General features: G+C 37.5%; 1 protein-coding gene across 1 annotated transcript; it reads right to left on the bottom strand.

The window, feature by feature from the left end:
- Positions 1–6,463: 6,463 nt before the first annotated feature.
- LOC139431603 (uncharacterized) lies at positions 6,464–7,363 on the bottom strand. The gene has a single exon (XM_071199602.1). It carries the CDS (start codon positions 7,361–7,363, stop codon positions 6,464–6,466), a length of 900 nt encoding a protein of 299 aa, XP_071055703.1.
- Positions 7,364–18,939: the final 11,576 nt, after the last annotated feature.

Raw genomic sequence — 18,939 nt, 5'->3', positions numbered from 1 at the left:
AATATAGTATATATCTTAGTAGGTATCAACTTTATAAAAAAACATTTTATACGAAAGTTGTTCAATATTTTATTTTCCATAATAAGACAGCCTTCAATTGTTTTTATTTCAGAAAACAAATGAGCAACGAATAACACTTGAAGTTTTCTAAATGGCAATATTGTACCCTTTCGTTAGCTTTTTGATATTGATTTTTTTTTCTCTTTACGATGACGTAAAATTTTAGTACCCTTATATCAGAAATGTTTGAAAAAAATGTAAAATTGTTTATTAAGAGAAACTTTAATTAAGTGTTTATTAATCTAGATATCCGAGATCGTCAAGTACCTCGAAGTACCTGGAATTGTTGGAGATGTACACTAATTCTTCGTTTATTTGTTTTATTTTGTATGTATATTTAATTTACGGTAATAATTCGCGGTACTTGACGATCTCGGATATCTACATTAAAGTTATTTATTAATTTTATTTTAATTTTTACAACTTTTGTACAAAATGTTTTTTATAAAGTCAACATTTACTGAGATATATACTATATTCCATACATAATGATCACCTTTTATATTGAACGTGTGAAAAAGTGAAAAAAACTTAAAAAAAAACTTGTAGTGGTGTTTCAAAAAAGTATTTTAATAAAAGTATTTTGAAAATGCGTACTTTGTACTTTGTTATATAAGTACTAAATTAAAAAGTATTTAGTATTTTGTATTTGAAGTACAAAAATTTGAAACTATTTGCATTTTGTATTCACATCTCTGGCGTAATCACAATTTAATTGTTTATAAATTTGCACCATCTAGGAAACGTTCTGGCAAAGAATAAGAAAAGGTCTGAACATTCAACAAGAAGGGAAGAATCTGATCTCTAACCAAGCACAAGCATGGCTGCCGTTAGTTGGAAGTGTTTTATATGTGACGAAGATCGTGAAGAGAACATGCCCCACAAGTGATCCCCACAATTAAATTAATAATAAGTGATGGGTCACAGAAAATGTTTTCTGATATATCCATCTACTATCAGTGACAAAAGTCAAGGCAAAAAAATTGCGGAAAAGTTTGTTGTAACCATTGAACATTATGTTACTACGTAACATATGTTAATTTGAAAATTTTCGGATCCGCGGTTTTCTTTTTAACGCGAGATTCGCGAGTTAAATGAAAAAAGTAGCCGATTTTTTACGGTACCGGCAACTTAGTCCACTTTGTGATTTTTTTTTCTCAAAAACTATCTGACGACAAAAATTCAATTTTAAACAGTTAATGACTCGAAAACGGCTGGGTGGATTTCAAGCCAATTGTAAATTAAAAAGGAATAGAAATAAGCCATGCATTGAGAGGTTCCGTCCAATAGGAAAAGATGGTCATGGTATGTGTTCCAGAGACAGGACTCTGGCCTTTGTTTCTTTATGTAAGTAAGATAAAGGCGCGGCGCATTGTCTGGAACGCACCATCTTTTCCGATTGGAGCTTAAAGCGCTTTAAAAAAATTAGAGAGACTTAACTTTGAAAAACTGATAACGGTACCTGATAAATTAATTATTTGACTTATTTTGGTCAAATCCGCGATAAATTGCCGTTTTGCTGGGTGGATGGCCGTTTTCGACATACGCTGTATTACTAAACCGCGATTTTCCGTAAAACTATATAGAACATCGAAAAAATAAAATATGCCCCTCATTAAGAACACATCAGACTACCACCTGTTCAAAATTGCAATTTCTTCGATAAATAGTTTTTGAGAAAAAATCGCAAATTAGGCAAAGTTGCTGGACAGTAAAAAATCGGGTAGTTTTTTATGGAGCGGTTGCGAAGATATCGATCTCTAAAGTGAGGGGCCTTGACTTTTGGCACAGATAGTAGAGCAGTGAAAGGTTTAAAAAGATTACAATACCTTAGGACAGATTGATGATATAAAATGATGGGTCGAACCTTTTCAAAATTTCTTTTCTTATTTCTAGTTAGGTTTATATTTTTCACCATATCATTAAGGTACTCTATACGTACAATCAATAACTCCAACGAATAATAACATGTCATTAATGCTATCAATAAAGCACTAAATGTGAAATATATGGTGTATATTTGAAATAACAGTATTAATGTTATCACCCAATGCTTTTCACCAAAAGGAACGTAATACTCAATAACAAAACAATTTGTATAATCACTTAAATCACCACAGTCATCGCTCAACATAACAGAATATGTTATGAAATAGGCGATAAGAAATGCGGCATAACGAATCATTTTAAATAAAATTTTTAAATTTTTTTCCACGCATTTAACTCTTTGAACTTCCACCTGGTTAAAATCACTCAATAAATTGAACATTTTAAAGAATCGGTTTCGATTTCGCAATAGTTGAACGTTAGTAGATATTAATAATCCTCCCATTGTAATAAATTCCATGTGAAATAAAAATTTCGTATAATTAATCTTGTAATCTGAAATGGTTAAAATGTAAATAAAGGTATACGTATACCCGTTCATTTTTTACTTATAATTGTTGATATAAATGGGTAGATTCCACAAATTATGTTTATACCAATCAAAATTATCGGTCCAAAACCGCGTAGTCCTTGCTGTGTTGGCAAAGATTGGTATTTTAGCAAATATTCTCGTAAAAGGTAAAACCCGAATGTTTCCGACATGTTTAAAGCGAGCGAACTAAAACGATTGAATGAAACGGTTAAGTTTTTATATTTAATATCATTAAGAAAGCTATTAGAGGTTAAAAATTTATTTATATCGGTTTGTGCTTAATGATGCTTGATGATCTATCTTATTAATTCATCGCGTGCTTTATTAAATATAAATTGTTTTTATAAATTACTGCTATCGTTTCTACATCAATTTCCCCTCTTATTTGATCGCTACGTTTTTTTATTTAATGTTTTTAACTTAATCTACTACGATTACATAATAATATACTTAACCTATGATAATTACTTTATTATAATAGAGACTTGTGATTCGATTTTAAATTATCTTTCATAAACTCGATATGTGAGTTAACTTTTTCGTTATAGTGAAACTATTTTTAAAAAGTTAAAAACTTATTTATTTGAAACTTGATTACAAAAAGACACTGAATCTAATACAATGAATATTAATACTAGACTAAATTATCTCTAGTTGAGCGCATTAATTTATTACGGCGAGTACAAAAGAATCGGATTTCCTACAGAACATCTACAAGAATTAGAAAATTTAAAAGAACAAGAAATTGCCAGAGTGCAAGAATACTTCGAAGCGACCGATTTAACCACAAGATACAAACGAGGTGCAGTAAATTTTATGGGAGGAATTATAAAGGCCATAACAGGCAATTTAGATGCTGAAGATGGAAAACTTAATAATCTTGGATCAATTGAGAGATAGATTACAAGATTTACTGCAAACGATTACTTTTGCAAAATTAGGCATTTTACATCCTACCGTAATCGAATCAAACTTACTTTTAGATTGTATTAAAAATATTCATTTAAATGTTAATCACGAATTTCCTTTTGATGTAATAGTCGATAAGATTTATCATATAGAATCGTTAATTAAGATTAAAGTTTATCAAAACGAGAAACACTATGTATTTGTGTTAGTAATACCGATAGTTAGTAATGAACCTTATCAATATTATTCTTTGAGTGCGCTACCGATATTTTTGAATAATAACACATTTAAACAAATAACTCCAACATTTAAATATTTAGGTGTTAAAAATCAATTGTTTATTAATTCAGATCAGTCTTGTTTAGAAATTAAAAAAGAAACCTATTTATGTAATCATGAAATAGAACATTTTATTAATAATAATTCTCCATGTGAAATTCATATCTTAAATATTGACGATAATTATGAAAATTGCGTTTACGAACATTTTCGTATAAATGATTTTGAGATAATTGATATCAATTCTAATGTAAAATTGTTATTAAGTGGTAAAGAAAATAAATTAATTCAAAAATGTAATAAAGAAAAGATACCATTACAATCCATGGTGTTTATCTTATTAAAAATATTAATAATTGTGACTGATCATTTCTAGGTGTGGCATACCTAGTTTGATGGGTAGTATTCCTGCTTGATTATCGATTTTACTTATTTCTGCTGATCCTCTTCCGATGAGGATTCTGGAAAAGATCCAGATTTTAAAGAATTAATATGATATTTTAATATTTTATTTTTAGAATTTTTAACTTCTACTGTATTGTTATCAAAAATGTGCGTTATTGTGTATGGTCCCCAGTAACGCTCTTTTGTCTTTTTAGTATAATATTTGGAAGGTTTTACATAAACTTGTTGACCGATTTGAAATTTTCTTAGTTCACGTTTTTCGTTTAATTTAGTTATTTTCTTCACTTTTTCCTGTTGCATTTTTTGAGCTATGCTATTATAAAGATGTTTTGTTCTTTTTTTATGATTTTGTATGTATTCTTGAAAATAGATGTTATCGTAATACAAATCTAATGGTTCTCTGGAATTTGTGTGACATATAAAAGTTCAAAAGGTGATACGCCTGTTGCTTTGTGGGTTGACGAGTTATATCCTAATACAGCTAGTTTCATTAATTCTTTTATATCACGTCCAATTTTTTGAGACTTTAAGATTCTTAAATGTTCTAATAGGGTTGAATGTAAACGTTCTATTGGTGCATTTGAATTAGGATTTTGCGATGTCGTATAATGAATATTTACCTTGTATAATTTCAATAATTCTTTTAATGTTAAATTATTAAATTCTAAACCTTTATCCATTAATAATTCTAGTGGTGTACCGTGTATGCTGAAACTCTCTATTAGTTTTTCGGTAACTTCGACAGCTGTTTTCCCAACTATCGGATATACTTGTGCGTATTTTGTAAAAGCATCTATCATTGATAAAAAGTTTTGTCCATCTATGGATAACGTATCTATGTGAATTTTACTAAATGGTTTATCGATTGTTTCCGTAATTTGAAATGGAACTTTAGGAGGATTTCTGTCATATTTTGTTCTTTGACATATTTTGCAATGTTTGATGTAATTTAAGATGTCTGTTTTGTGTAAAAGTAATTTGAATAAAACGCTGATTCACTTTCTTAAATTTCTAAGAGGAGGTGTTCGTCGTCTAACGTTTCGTTTCGAACTCTTTTCTTACTCTCACGTTAATTCGCTTCTCCCAACATAACAACAAAAAATAACGTTCGTACGTTACCCTTCGGCAGGGCTCGGCTCGGCACAACGTAAAATGATCTCAACGAGAGAAAAGTATTGAAGTAACACAAAGTATTGAGCGAACATCCTCCCCCCTTGAAATATTTATTTCAATACAAAAAAAAGTGATAAAGAACTAAATAAGAATACAAACAAAAGAAATGTGAGTTAAATACACCTTTTTAGTCATTCAGAACTTGTGTCATTAGGTATCTTACACAAACGATGAACTGCTCGTTTAATAATACCTGTTCCCGTTCGAATTTCCGCGACCCTTGGAACGGAATCACTCCCGCACGTAACACTCACGATTCGTCCCATCAACCACTTGCATGGCGGCAGATTGTCTTCTTGCACAACCACCAAATCGTTGATCTTCAGTGGTGGCTGAGGACGTTGCCATTTGGCTTTTTTTTGTAATTCAGAGAGATAGTCTCTGCTCCATCTTTTCCAAAAATTTTGAACCAATTGCTGCACCCGCTGATATCGAAGTAATCGATGAGGTTTGAGGCCGATTAATTTTTCATCGATCAAAGAAGCAAGAGGTCTTCCAATAAGAAAATGTCCGGGAGTCAATGGGCATAAATCATTGGGATCGGAGCTCATAGGATACATTGGTCGGGAATTAAGAATCGCTTCAATTTGTGTTAACAGCGTATAAAACTCTTCAAATACCAAGTGCGAAACAGAACCAACTCGAGTTAAATGAAACTTTATTGACTTTACGGCTGCCTCCCATAATCCCCCATAATGTGGAGATCTAGGCGGTATTGTTTTCCAGGAAATAGTTTCTTCGCTAAGAAGTCATAAATTTTTTCGCAATCGTTGTTGTTAAATTTCAGTCATTTATTTCTAGCTCCGATAAAGTTCGTGGCGTTGTCGGAAAATACAGTATTAGGCCTTCCGCGTCTGCTTATGAATCTTCGAAAAACTGATATAAAAGAGTCAGCTGTTAAATCTGTCGCAAGCTCCAAGTGTATAGCCCTTGTGAAAAAAGAAACAAATACGCATATGTAAGCCTTTACCTGTTTGCACCCTCTGGTACGCTTATCTTTAATCATGAATGGACCCGCGTAATCGATGCCGACATGTTCAAATGCAAACGAAGCACCTACTCGTTCTAATGGTAATTGTCCCATCAGAGGGGTTAAAGGTTGAGGATTTAATCTTGAACACTTCATGCATTTTCTCGTTATTGATCTCACGAAATTTCTAAATTTCATCGTTGGCATCAGGACGCTTCAAGAGAGCTGTAAAATTTATATAGTTTTTTTCACCATTCCGGCTTATTCCACCATAAATCATTACCCTTCAGGAACACTGCATCACAACCTCTGGTTAGGATATCAGCTGCGTTGTCTTTCGTTGAAACATGATGCCAAAATGATGCACTGCTTAAGGTTTGTATTTCAGAGACTCTGTTCGCAACGTAAGTTTTCCATTTCCTTGTATTGCCCGCAATCCCAGACAAAACGATTGTTGAATCACACCAATAAAATTCTCGTTCGATTGTCAAATTTAATGTTGCCCTTACACGTTTCATCAATTTAGCTAATAGTAATGCTCCACAAAGTTCTAATCTAGGTAGTGATATGTTTCGTAAAGGTGACACTCGCGATTTTGCGTATAATAAATTAATTGATACTTCACCATCATTGTTTTTCGATTTTACGTATACGCATTCCGCGTAAGCCTTAAGTGAAGCATCAGAAAATCCATGCAATTCCACTAATGTTGGTTTATTAATTAATACGCGTCTCGGAATTATTATTCTTTCTATTTCTTTTAATTTTGATACGTAATTTAACCACTCATTTAACAAATCGCCTTTAATAGGATCATCCCAACCAAGTTGGCATTTCCACAGTGCCTGCATATACATTTTGGCTCGAATATGTATCGGACCTAATAAATGTAGAGGGTCATATATCCTACTGATCATAGACAAAACTCTTCGTTTTGTTATTGTTTTGTAGTTATCGGAAGAAACATAATAATGCAGATGATCTTTGTGCTGCCAAAATAATCCTAATGTTCGACTTGATTCGTTATCACTTAAATTTACAATTGTTAAGAGTTGTGCGTCGAGTTCATGGTCTTGAATTGAGTTTAACACGTTAAGTACGACAGCTCTTATGGCTTGAACTTCATTCGAGGCACTGGTGCCTCGCATCGTACTTAACGTGTTAAAATTTGCCTGTCGTTCGTTATCCACTTTCGCAGGTTGAATTTTGCAGTCTGCAAAATCTGTGTAATTCTGATTTTCGATGGCAAGCTGTTTCAAACATCGCGTCGCCAAATACGAGGAAGATGTCAATCCGTATGTTACTGTGTTAAGTTCATAGCATTTTATCTTTTCATTGATATTGTTTCGCCATAGAATGCGTTGATATTTTCGTTGGCTTGGGTTAATAAGTACTTGTCGGTACATTTTTTCGACATCTGCACCAAGTACGTACTTATGTTTTCGAAATCGTATCAGTATATCAAATAGATCGCTTTGAACGGTAGGTTCGTCATTTGTACATCATTTAAACTCAGCCCGACCCATCAAATACGGTTCGTAATTTCGTGGTACTACTGGATTCTTTTAAAACAGCATGGTGCGCCAGATAATATGTACCTGCTTCATTCTCCGTTTCTACACAACTTCTACTGTACAAGGTGGGCAAATTTAGGTGTTATTATAGGCTATCTCAGAAACTATAAGAGATACGAAAAAAGTAGGTGCCATGTCCCGGTCTCTTTTTTCGAGACTAACCCAATTCCGCAAACACCAAACCTCTATCTTCTTTTGTTTTTAAGTTATAGCCAAAAAGTCAAATTTTCGTGATTTCAAAAAATGCTCATATTTCGTTTATTTTTGAAATTAGAGAAATGGGGTTGATACGTTCTTAAGACACTTTTTTAAGTAGAATATACTGCCGTTGAAAAATTTTAAAAATATTTGATGATTTTTGAGATACAACACAAAGTTATATTTTTTTAAATACAAACTATACTTGATTATGATGGTAATGAAAAGAGCATATTTTTAGCTTTCCAATGATTTATCATGTATGGTGTATTTGCGGAAAATAAGCGTTAATTTTCAATTTCAAAATAGTAAGCGGTAAGTTCAAAATTTTGATTATAGTAGGCGGGTTCGGACAGTAAATACTACCTAATTGCTATAAATATGGTTTTGCACGAATATGACAGAAAGTTGATCTTGTACCATTATGCGGGATAAAGTTGGTTTTGTACCAACGAATAAAAACTTTGAACAGTTGATTTAAATTTCTCAGTGTCTTATCCCTGACTTTGTTCACCAATAAAAAATGATTTGTAGATAAAGTTTGTTTATTAAAAATACAAGAAACGTATTAATTAATGAATAATAAAATTAAATATGAACAACAACTTCAGGAACTAAACAGTCACAGACTGTGTCATCTTCTTCTACTAAACTTACTGGTTGTGAGGTTAGAACAGTTGGGTATCATTGAATGAGATCTTCGGCAGTATCTTCCCAGTTTTCCCCAACCATGAGATTTAGAAGTTTTTTCACCATACATACACCATACATGCGATACATCATTGGAAAGCTAAAAATATGCTCTTTTCATTACCATCATAATCAAGTATATTTTGTATTTAAAAAAATAAAACTTTGTGTTGTATCTCAAAAATCATCAAACATTTTTAAAATTTTTCAACGTCAGTATATTCTACTTAAAAAAGTGTCTTAAGAACATATCAACCCCATTTCTCTAATTTCAAAAATAAACGAAATATGAACATTTTTTGAAATCACGAAAATTTTACTTTTTGGCTATAACTTAAAAACAAAAGAAGATAGAGGTTTGGTGTTTGCGGGGTTGGGTTAGTCTCGAAAAAAGAGACCGGGACATGGCACCTACTTTTTTCATATCTCTTATAGTTTCTGAGATAGCCTATAATAACTCCCAAATTTGCCCACCCTGTACACTTAAGTTCTCATCGCGAGAAAATCTTCGCTCCATCGCTTGGAGCCTCTGTTGTGCATTTGTCCTCGATTCCCCTAACTGAGTAAGGTTCTCTCGGAATAGGATGTCTACTACAAATCGCCCATCCACTTTTCGTTTTGTGGTTTGTTCGAAAATTCTTTCACATACGGAATCTTCATCGTTCACAGTTCGCTCTGGTAGCTCTTCTTGTTCCCAAAATCTAGCCACATGATCTGTTATTGCGCAGAAAGTGTTCGTTTTCTGTTTGGAATGATATACGGAACCTGTACCTGCCAATATATAACCTAATTTCGATTGATGTAAGATTGGCATATTTTTTCCCATGTGTATTTAACAAGCAAGACCAAAACGCTGGCGATCCCAGCAGCAAGTCTACACGTGTGCTTCTGTTAAAATCAACGTCAGCTAGTGGTATACCATCGGGAATTGGTAATTTTAATCTATTGAACGTTGTCATCGGAATGTTCTCAGCGATTTTATCAATGATTAGACAATTTACGCTTTCCTCGTAATTCGAGTGCAAAGATTTTATATTTAAGTTGTAGCGTACAAAAAAAATTAATAATCAAAAACTCAAAACAAAACGCCACGAAAAACAAGGTGCCGGCAATCTCAGTAGAGAAGGGGTGGATTTCTTTTTTTTTTTATAGGGCGCCAGTGGATCTACGATAGTATTCCTTGTCTCAATGCCAATCACAACAGGACCCACTCTGAAGTGAAAGTGAATGACGAAAATCAAAGAAAACAAAACGAATAATAATAATAATAATACTCTATTAAAAGAATTAAAAAAAAAATAAAGTAACGTTTCGTGAAAGTAAAAAAAAATAAATAAATCAATTATAATAATAATCATTCAAAAACTATAAGAAACAAAAATTTAATTTAACCAAAGTTTACTCGAGTTAACTGTGATCTTACAAAATCAAAAAAAGTAAGAAAATGAACTAAAAATAAACTAAACCAAATAATAATAAATAACCAATTATTTCAGGTAAGTATAAAAATATCAAACATAATTCTAGGTAAGTAACAATAAACTGTTCTATTTTTTTTATATATTTTTTCCTTTTTTTTATTTATTTCAAACTTTATTATATTAAATTATATATTTAATTCAATATTTTTCTCAGAATATATATAGCGTTCATATATTTGAAAAACACGCTTTTTTTTGTTTGTTAACAGGTTACGAAAAAGACGACTCGACGAATGTTCCGGGAACGAGAAAATTAAGCAATCTGACCTTGAAAATTCTGCACACGCTGAAAATTTTACTTTCCCGATGATAATTCTTTATCCGGAAAAGTCATACGATCTTGGGAACGACGGTTTTTAACGATGTTCGCCTTTTGGATTGACGGATCGAAATCGACAGGTCGTAGACGGAAAAATTTAGACCAAAAATAAATATCCAATACAAGAAGCGTCTCACTTCACGCACGAAAATTTATTAGAAGCACGCGTAAAAACGCAAAACGTGGTTTGAAAAATCCTCCCAAAGGAGTACCGACGAAAATTTACAAAAACCAACAAGAATTAATCGTCGAAAAAAATTCACAATGAGACCCACAATCCCAAAATAACTTTGGAGGGCACTACTAAACCCTTAATTTGATCTCAACGTAAAAAAACGCACGCGGTGTTAATAAAATTTAAACTTTCGTCGCTAGGTCAACGCTTCAACCACTTCTCCAAAATCTCTACGTTTTCAAGAACGGCCCGCCGCGTCAAACCCGTTCCGCCAAAAAACCACGATCCGAAAATTTAAGAAAATTTAACTCCTCATCTATATGTAACCCTTCAAACATATTTAAAATAAATAACTTTTTTCCAAAAAAAATTCGCGTTTTCAAATTATTTCAAATAAAACCGTTACAAAGTCAACTGTGCTTGTAATTTTCGTTTGGTGAGTACCTAATCCTCCTACCAAAGACTGTACTTCTCGTTTCTCTATTCCCAAAAGATCAGCAGCTCCCCGCGTTAAGAAATTACTTTGTGATCCACTGTCCAGTAACGCGCGTAGTATTAACTCATGGCCGTCTTTATCATAAGCTCGTACACACGCGGTTGACAATAATGTTTGAACTGATGTCTCGCTTAATGTGTGACTCATGCACGATACTGTATTACCTTACCAACGGTCGTCTTCGCGTTTATTTGTTGGCGCTCAATTTCTTCTTTGTGTTTTTGTTTTGTCTTTATGAAGCATAGTGTGATGTTTTTTATTACATTTTTGACAAGTTTTACCTTTGCATTCGGAAGATGTGCGACCAGACCGTAAACAATTATGACCAAACCAAATCGGCTCTTTCATCAATATGTTTCCTCTTAAACGATTCGTATTGAAAAACGCTGTGGTTGTCTTCGCATATAAAACATTCATACGTAACGTGTGTTGTCGTAAACGCGTTCGTTTTTTCTCGTCGGTTACCGCTGTTTTGTTCGTTAACACGTTTATCCGTGGATTTTGTTTGAATTAATTCAAGGAAATGTATTCTATCGTTAAGAAAAGTCACGAATTCGCCGTAAGTAGGCAACTTGTGTATGCTTTGCGCCGCTTCCCAAACACATTTCGTTGCGGAGTCTAATTTCGATACAGCAATATAAATCAAAAGTGCGTCCCAATGTTGGACTGGCAGTTTTAGTGACTCTAGACAACGCAAGGTTCGTACCAACGTGTCCGTTAAATGTCTAAGCAATGTATAATTTTCTTTCTGAATTGCATTTATGTCGAATATTGCCCTAACGTGCCTGTTTACTATTAATCTTAAGTTTTCATATCGTTTCTTCAGTAGATCCCACGCGATCTCGTAATTGCGTTTGGTGGCCTCCAACGTCTGAACCACACGTGCCGCGTCCCTTTTTAAGGGGCTTATCCACGGTCAAGCATGCTCGTCATGCATGCTGTTCATGCCGTTTCTTATACCAAAGAAACCGTCTATCCAGCCCCATCCACGGTCAATCTTGATAGCTTGCGATGCTCGTCATGCATGCATGACCGTGGACAGGCCCCTTTAGACAAGACTTTAGGTAATGAAACTTTGGAATGTTCATTAACGTCGAGTTTTCATGAACCAAAGATTTAAATGTATCACGAAATTCACCCCATGTTTCATAGGTTCCCGCGAAAATCGGTAAATTAAGAGTGGGTAATTTTACTGAAGCCTCAACGCTAGGTGGTTGATTTATAAAGTGCGATACCGGAGTCGACATATCTCGCGGAAAAAAGAACGAGCTTTCGCGATGATTGACGTGTATATTTTCGTAAATTCTACTATTTCTTTATCAATAATCGTTTTATTTTCTTCGCTGTTGTCTAGATATTCCAACGCAACGAAACACTCCTCCGCTTCGCGTAGCTATGGCTCGCATACTTGTATAGTCGTTCTTAAAAGATCGAGCTGCTCAGGCTCGTACGCGTTCAAGAAGTCATTGAAAATCGATAATTTTACCTTAAATTGTCTAAGTATGCTTTCGTGTTTCTGTTTTTCCTTCACGTCCTTCGGAGTCATAACGATACAGTAAGGAAGGAAAGAAAGGAAAAAAGAGCAAAATCTTACGATATAACCTCGCTTTTTCTTCGTATTCTTCGGTGCTCTGGTATCAATCCACGATGTCGTCCCGTCGTCGATGCCCTTTCGAATGTAGGTGCATGTAGGTGTGCCCTGATGCGGTTCGAAGGACCAAAATGTTTTTGTGTAAAGGTAATTTGAATAAAACGCTGATTCACTTTCTTAAATTTCTAAGAGGAGGTGTTCGTCGTCTAACGTTTCGTTTCGAACTCTTTTTTACTCTCACGTAAATTCGCTTCTCCCAACATAACTACAAAAAAATAACGTTCGTACGTTACCCTTCGGCAGGGCTCGGCTCGGCACAACGCAAAATGATCTCATCGAGAGAAAAGTACTGAAGTAACACAAAGTATTGAGCGAACACATGTATGAATTTTTTATTTTTATTATTAGTAATTATTGAATTTACTTTTCTGTTTTTTCTTCTATTATTTTCAATGATTTATTACAATGATTTTTTTTTGTATGTTATGAGAACAATAAAGCAATTTATTTATTTATTTAACGCAACATTTTATCCATGTATAAAATCTTTGTTCATTTTTGGTCAATAAAATCGAGAGTTAATTAAATTTTGTGTTGTTTTAATACCAGAATGTGAAAGATTATGAGAATTTTGGAAAATTGCAAAACGATATTCAACAGGTTTATCGTTATTATTCAACAAGTAATCGGACGACGCTCGAGGTCATCCTTTAACCTTTACGCGGCAAACGATTCGGTGATCGCAACCTATGGATAAGAGACCCTTACTCTCGACCTAGGACTTCGCCGCGAGTTCACGTGTCGTTTCATTGTCGCCGACGTGTCGAAACCCATCATCGGAGTCGACTTCCTGGACCACTACGACTTGCTGGTCGACGTGCGCAATTGACGGCTGGCGCTTGGACGCGAAACGGATTGCGCAGGTGCTCATATCCGGGTTGTGGCGGGCGGATCCATTTTTCACAATCTCCTCGCCGAATATAACCCGAAACACGGAGTAGAATACCATATCCACACGACCCCTGGACAAACCGTCGCGAGCCGATTTCGACGATACCATGCTGCACATGAAGATAATCCGTCCATCCAAAGTAGTTGGTCATCGCTGCTGCACATGCCCCACCATCATTTTCCACCATCGACCTGCTGCGTGCCTACACCAAATTCCGGTCACCCCGGAAGATATCCCAAAAACGGCGATAACCACACCCTTCGGCTTGTCGAATTCACGTTCATGTCCTTTGGTCTTCGCAACGCGGCACAAACCTGCCAGAGACTAATGGACGAAGTTCTACGAGGTCTGGATTTCGCCTACGTGTATATCGACGGTATCCTCATCGCCTCGGCCTCGGAAGAAGAGCACCTGGAACACCTGAAGCAGATTTTCCAGCGCTTAAAGGAATACGGAATCCTGATAAACCCTGCGAAGTGCGTTTTCGGGAAACCGCAAGTAAATTTCCTGGGATTCGGCGTCGCCTGCGGAGGGGCAAAACCTTTACCTGAAAGGATCCAGGTCATCAAGATTTACCCGTGACCTAAAACGGCAAAGGAACTGCGGAGATTCATAGGAGCATTCCACTTCTCGAGGCAGGCCGTACCGAGGGCGGCCGAACTCCACTCGCCCCTGAACGATTTGTTAAAGGGGAACCTAAACGGGAAAGCACCAATCGTCTGGACAGAGGGCGGGAAAAGACAATATGCTGGCCGACGCACTATCGCGAGTGGAAGAGTTGTTGGATTTCGAGGCATTAGCACGGGCTCAAACAAACGATGATGAGCTATCTCAATTCCTGGAATCAGATTCTGTTTTCAACTTAAAGAAGATAACAATCCCAGGAACCAAAATGTATAGAAATGTGTACTGCGATATCTCTACGCCTAATGCCCGATCTTTCGGCACCAGCGAATTCAGCCGGGCAGCGTTCAATTTGCTACATCAACTATCACACCCCGGAATTAACGCCACGGTCAAGATCGTAACTCAACGTTACGTGTGGCCGTTGATTAAGGCGGATTGTAGGAGGTGGGCTCGGCACTGTTTTGATAGTCAGCGAGCCGACATACGTCAGGCCCCACCGGAAACTTTACATTACCCAGTGGCAGGTTCAAGCACATCCACATTGACCTGGTGGGTCCACAACCTTTGTCAAGAGGATACAGGTACGCTTTAACATGTGTGGACCGTTTCTCGCGCTAGCCCGAAGGGATCACAGCTTTTCATGAAGCTTGACGCTACGCTAGGAACGAAGCATTTTCGGACGACCGCTTACCATCCCGCTGCCAACGGTCTCGTGGAAAGATTCCACCGTCAACTCAAAGGCGCCATCCGATGCCAAGCTACTGAAAAATGGGTCGATATCATACCCGTGGTTCTGCTGGGCATCAGATCAGCCTCGCGAGACGATTTCTTGGCAATGACAGCGGAACTAGTGTACGGCGAACCTCTCAGACTCGCGGGCGAATTCTTGGCACCTAGAGAATCGAGCGGGAACGAGGAAGGTGCGACGAACTTCAGCCAAGAATTGAAAAAGCACTTTCAACAGCTTCAACCGATCCACGGAACCAGGCACGGATCTTCGTCTTCAGAGACCTAGCCACCTGCATACATGTTTGGATTCGTTTGGGTGGAGAACACCACGCTTCGTTGGAAGTCCCATACGAGGGCCCATATCCCGTCACCAACCGGAACGACACGATGTTCACCCTGGAGAAGAAAGGAAAACAAAATAACCGTTTCAATCGACCGCTTGAAACCAGCCTACATCTTGTCCGGAGAGGAACAACGCCAGGAGGATTCACAACGCCCAGAGGCTACACGGAATGATCCAGGACCCCAGCAGACAGATCCTTCTCCGATAACAACGCGATATGGAAGACGCGTTAAATTCCCTGACCATTTCCAGGCAGGTCTCTAGTATCGTGTTTTCCAACCCACGGTCAAACACTGGCAGGGGGTCTCTGTGGCGGACATCTGGACGCCAGAGAACTTTCCAAACCTTTACAAAATCACTTAAAGATAATCTTAAAACTACTCACGCTAAAATTTTTATTCTTCTCTCTTGCGGTTGTTGCTTCGTTTCGTTTTCTTTTCGGTATTGGCTCTGGTGCAAGTTGATACTCTCTCCGGGATGTATGTATGTATGTATGGATTGGGGAGTGCATGCAAAACCGCACGCCACACTTAGGCCCCATTGGGCCCCTTGTGCATCCTCCCATTACACACTCTGGTCACATCAACCAGCCTAAGGATTTACCAAAGGCTAGGACGGCTCCTAGAGGTGCATTCCTGATGTCATCTGTGGTCGGCCATTCCTCCCCGAAGGTCCTCATTCTGAGGTCGGTCAGAGAGGGGCAGTCACACAAGATGTGTTTAACCGTCTCGTCATCCTATTCACAGGCTCGACAGAGAGGGGAGTCAGCAAGCTTCATGTTTTGAAGGTGCTTGTTTACCTTACAGTGTCCCGTGAGGAGACCCGTGGCAGTGCGAAGGGCACTTTTACCGAGCCCTACGAAGAACTGGGCTGTTGCGGCTGAAGGATATTTTAACAATTCCTTGGCGAGATGACAGCCCGGGGTACGGTCCCACCCGTTTAAAAATTTTTTGTGGGTAATGCGCTTGATTAACTCGATGTGAGTAGCTAAAGAGGGGGTAATTATCGGCTCGGGTGCACAGGGCGCTCTACCGGCAGCACGTTTGGCAAGCCTGTCAGCGTGGTTGTTACCCTTGGAGCCGGAATGCCCCTTAACCCACTGGATTCTGACCCGATTGTATTTCGCGGCCTCCTCCAGTGCTTTGTGACAATCCATTACTACTGCAGACGTTATAATAACTCTGCTTAGAGCTAAAAGAGATTGTTTACTGTCTGTGAAAATAGTGAAACACTTACCCCGCTTGTTGGATTCAACAATGCAGTCGGCAGCAAGTTTAATAGCAGTTAGTTCCGCTTGTATGACGGTGGTGCTAGACCCTAAAGGTTCCGAGAGGCGAATCGGGGGATCGTGAGAGAATACCCCGGCGCCTGCACCATTTCGTCCTTTTGAACCATCAGTGTAGATCTTAAAAGTTCTTCGTTCATCTACTACTGTGGGACTGACGTGGGTGAGGTACTTCTTTGAGAAAACATATTTTGCTGGTCTGTGATCAGTCTTACACTCGAGTAGGGGTGTGTCTAACACTGCTTCCCTCCAGAGTGTTGAACTGCTGCCAGCGTCCTCATCCTTCATAGTTCCTACTGATTGTAGTCTTTTCATGGTTACCAACGCCACTTCCTGAATATGTAGGTTGAGTGGTGGTAAATTTAACATGATTTCCATGGCCGCGGTGGGGGTTGATCGCAGCGCACCTGTAACATACAGACACGCGAGTCTCTGTATTCTATTAAGTGCAGTGGTGGCGGTAGACCTAGAAGTTCTAGTCCACCATACCACCGCACCGTAAGTTAGCATTGGTCGAACAACGGCGGTGTAAATCCACAGGGCTATCTTGGGAGACAGACCCCAAGTCCTCCCGACAGCCCTCCGGCACTGGCCGAAGGCGACACAAGCTTTATTAACTCTATTGTCTAGGTGGGATTTCCACGTTAGTTTACTGTCTATTATTAAGCCCAAGTACTTAACTTCAGTAGACAGTTTAAGTGGAGTTTTAGCGAGCGTTGGCAATCTAGGATTGCCAATGTTGCGCTTGCGTGTAAAAAGAACCATTTCTGTCTTCTTGGGATTGACGGAAAGGCATTGTTTATTACACCAGTTCTCAATTAGATTGAGTGCTTCCTGCATCCTATCGAGGAGTACGTTAGCGTACTTGCCTCTTATGAGGATTGTCAGGTCATCTGCGTAGCCAACGGTTTTAAAACCGGCTAGTTTTAGGCGTTTCATGAGGCTATCGAGGGTGAGATTCCACAAAAGTGGAGAAAGTACCCCCCCTTGCGGACAGCCTCTAGTAACAGCCCCTTGAAGAGTGGCTTGGCCAGCTCTTAGTATGACGACCCTTTGTCTTAGAGTGCTCTCAATCCAGCCGCACAGGGCCAGAGGAACGTTATGCTCTAGCAAGGCGTCGTTAATTCCGGAGAAGGTAGTTTTATCAAAAGCTCCTTCCACGTCAATAAAAACCCCGAGGGCGGACTCTTTGTGGTCCAGCGCACCACCGACGAAACTGATCACTGAGTGAAGAGCCGTCAGCGTGGACTTTCCCTGGGTGTAAGCATGTTGATTAGAGTCTAGTGGCCTGCTGCGCAGACAAGAGTCTCTAATGTAACGATCGCAAATCTCTCCGGGATGTTGTGTACTTCTTTCGGTACACTTCAGGATGTACGGGTGCAAGCAGAACGGCTTCTTCCTTGTGGTTGAGTCATGCCAATTTAAGGTCTAGACCCTTGGGTTCAATAAAACCAAAGTTTTTAAAAAGAAACTTTAAACTAATTTATTAATTTTTTTGTTCAAACGACAGTGACAATGTGACGAATGGAAAGTAACTTAACTTAAAACGGCGTCGAGGTGTTTTTATAATAAATGCTTGTCGCCAACCCCTTCTGTAATGAGATGTCTGGTGGTGCGACGTTCTTCCTTTATTTCCAGGAATTTAGCATAGATGATGCTCCATAACTCGCGTTTTACGTAACTGTCGTGATTGTTAGGTTTTTAATGATTTATTGAAATCCCGTTTTATTGCGATTTTTTGAATTCTGTTTAATCCACTTCCGACTTCTTCTTCCATTTAAAAACATCGTTGATTGCAAATCAATTCTCATAATTCAATTTTTAATACTCAACCAACGATTCCGTTCAATACTTTGGAGAATGCATGGAGACAGAGGATAATTGTAGAATGAACACTAAACAACAATTTAAGGATGACATAATTGAGAAACTGTTTGGTCTGAATCATCGCTTTTACATTGTCATCATTTTCAGTCCCAGATAATACACTATCAGCACATACAAAAAGGAAATTGTTATATATTCAGCTCAATATTTATAATTTAATTTTCTACTACTTAATTTTGAGACCACTTGGTAAATAATCAAAAGTTAATTATTGCACCATCAGAAACTTTAATAATATATCCTCATTGCTGTCGGCTCTTCAAATGTGTTCTGAGTTATGGAAGTGTGGCGAAGAGCGACGAAGTAATGGGGTTGAATGGAAGAAGTTAGGTAGAACGTATAGTGTTTAACAGTAACTTATGTTCGTATTATTATAA

The sequence above is a fragment of the Onthophagus taurus genome, chromosome 10 (genome assembly GCF_036711975.1).
Source record: "Onthophagus taurus isolate NC chromosome 10, IU_Otau_3.0, whole genome shotgun sequence".
Taxonomy (NCBI): Eukaryota; Metazoa; Arthropoda; class Insecta; order Coleoptera; family Scarabaeidae; genus Onthophagus; species Onthophagus taurus.
The sequence above is the reverse complement of the archived record's forward strand: the minus strand, read 5'-3'. Positions and strand labels throughout refer to the sequence as shown.

Bases quoted from the DNA above. Each gene is read 5' to 3' on its own strand.
- LOC139431603 (XM_071199602.1), bottom strand. From the start codon at position 7,363: ATGCGAGGCACCAGTGCCTCGAATGAAGTTCAAGCCATAAGAGCTGTC.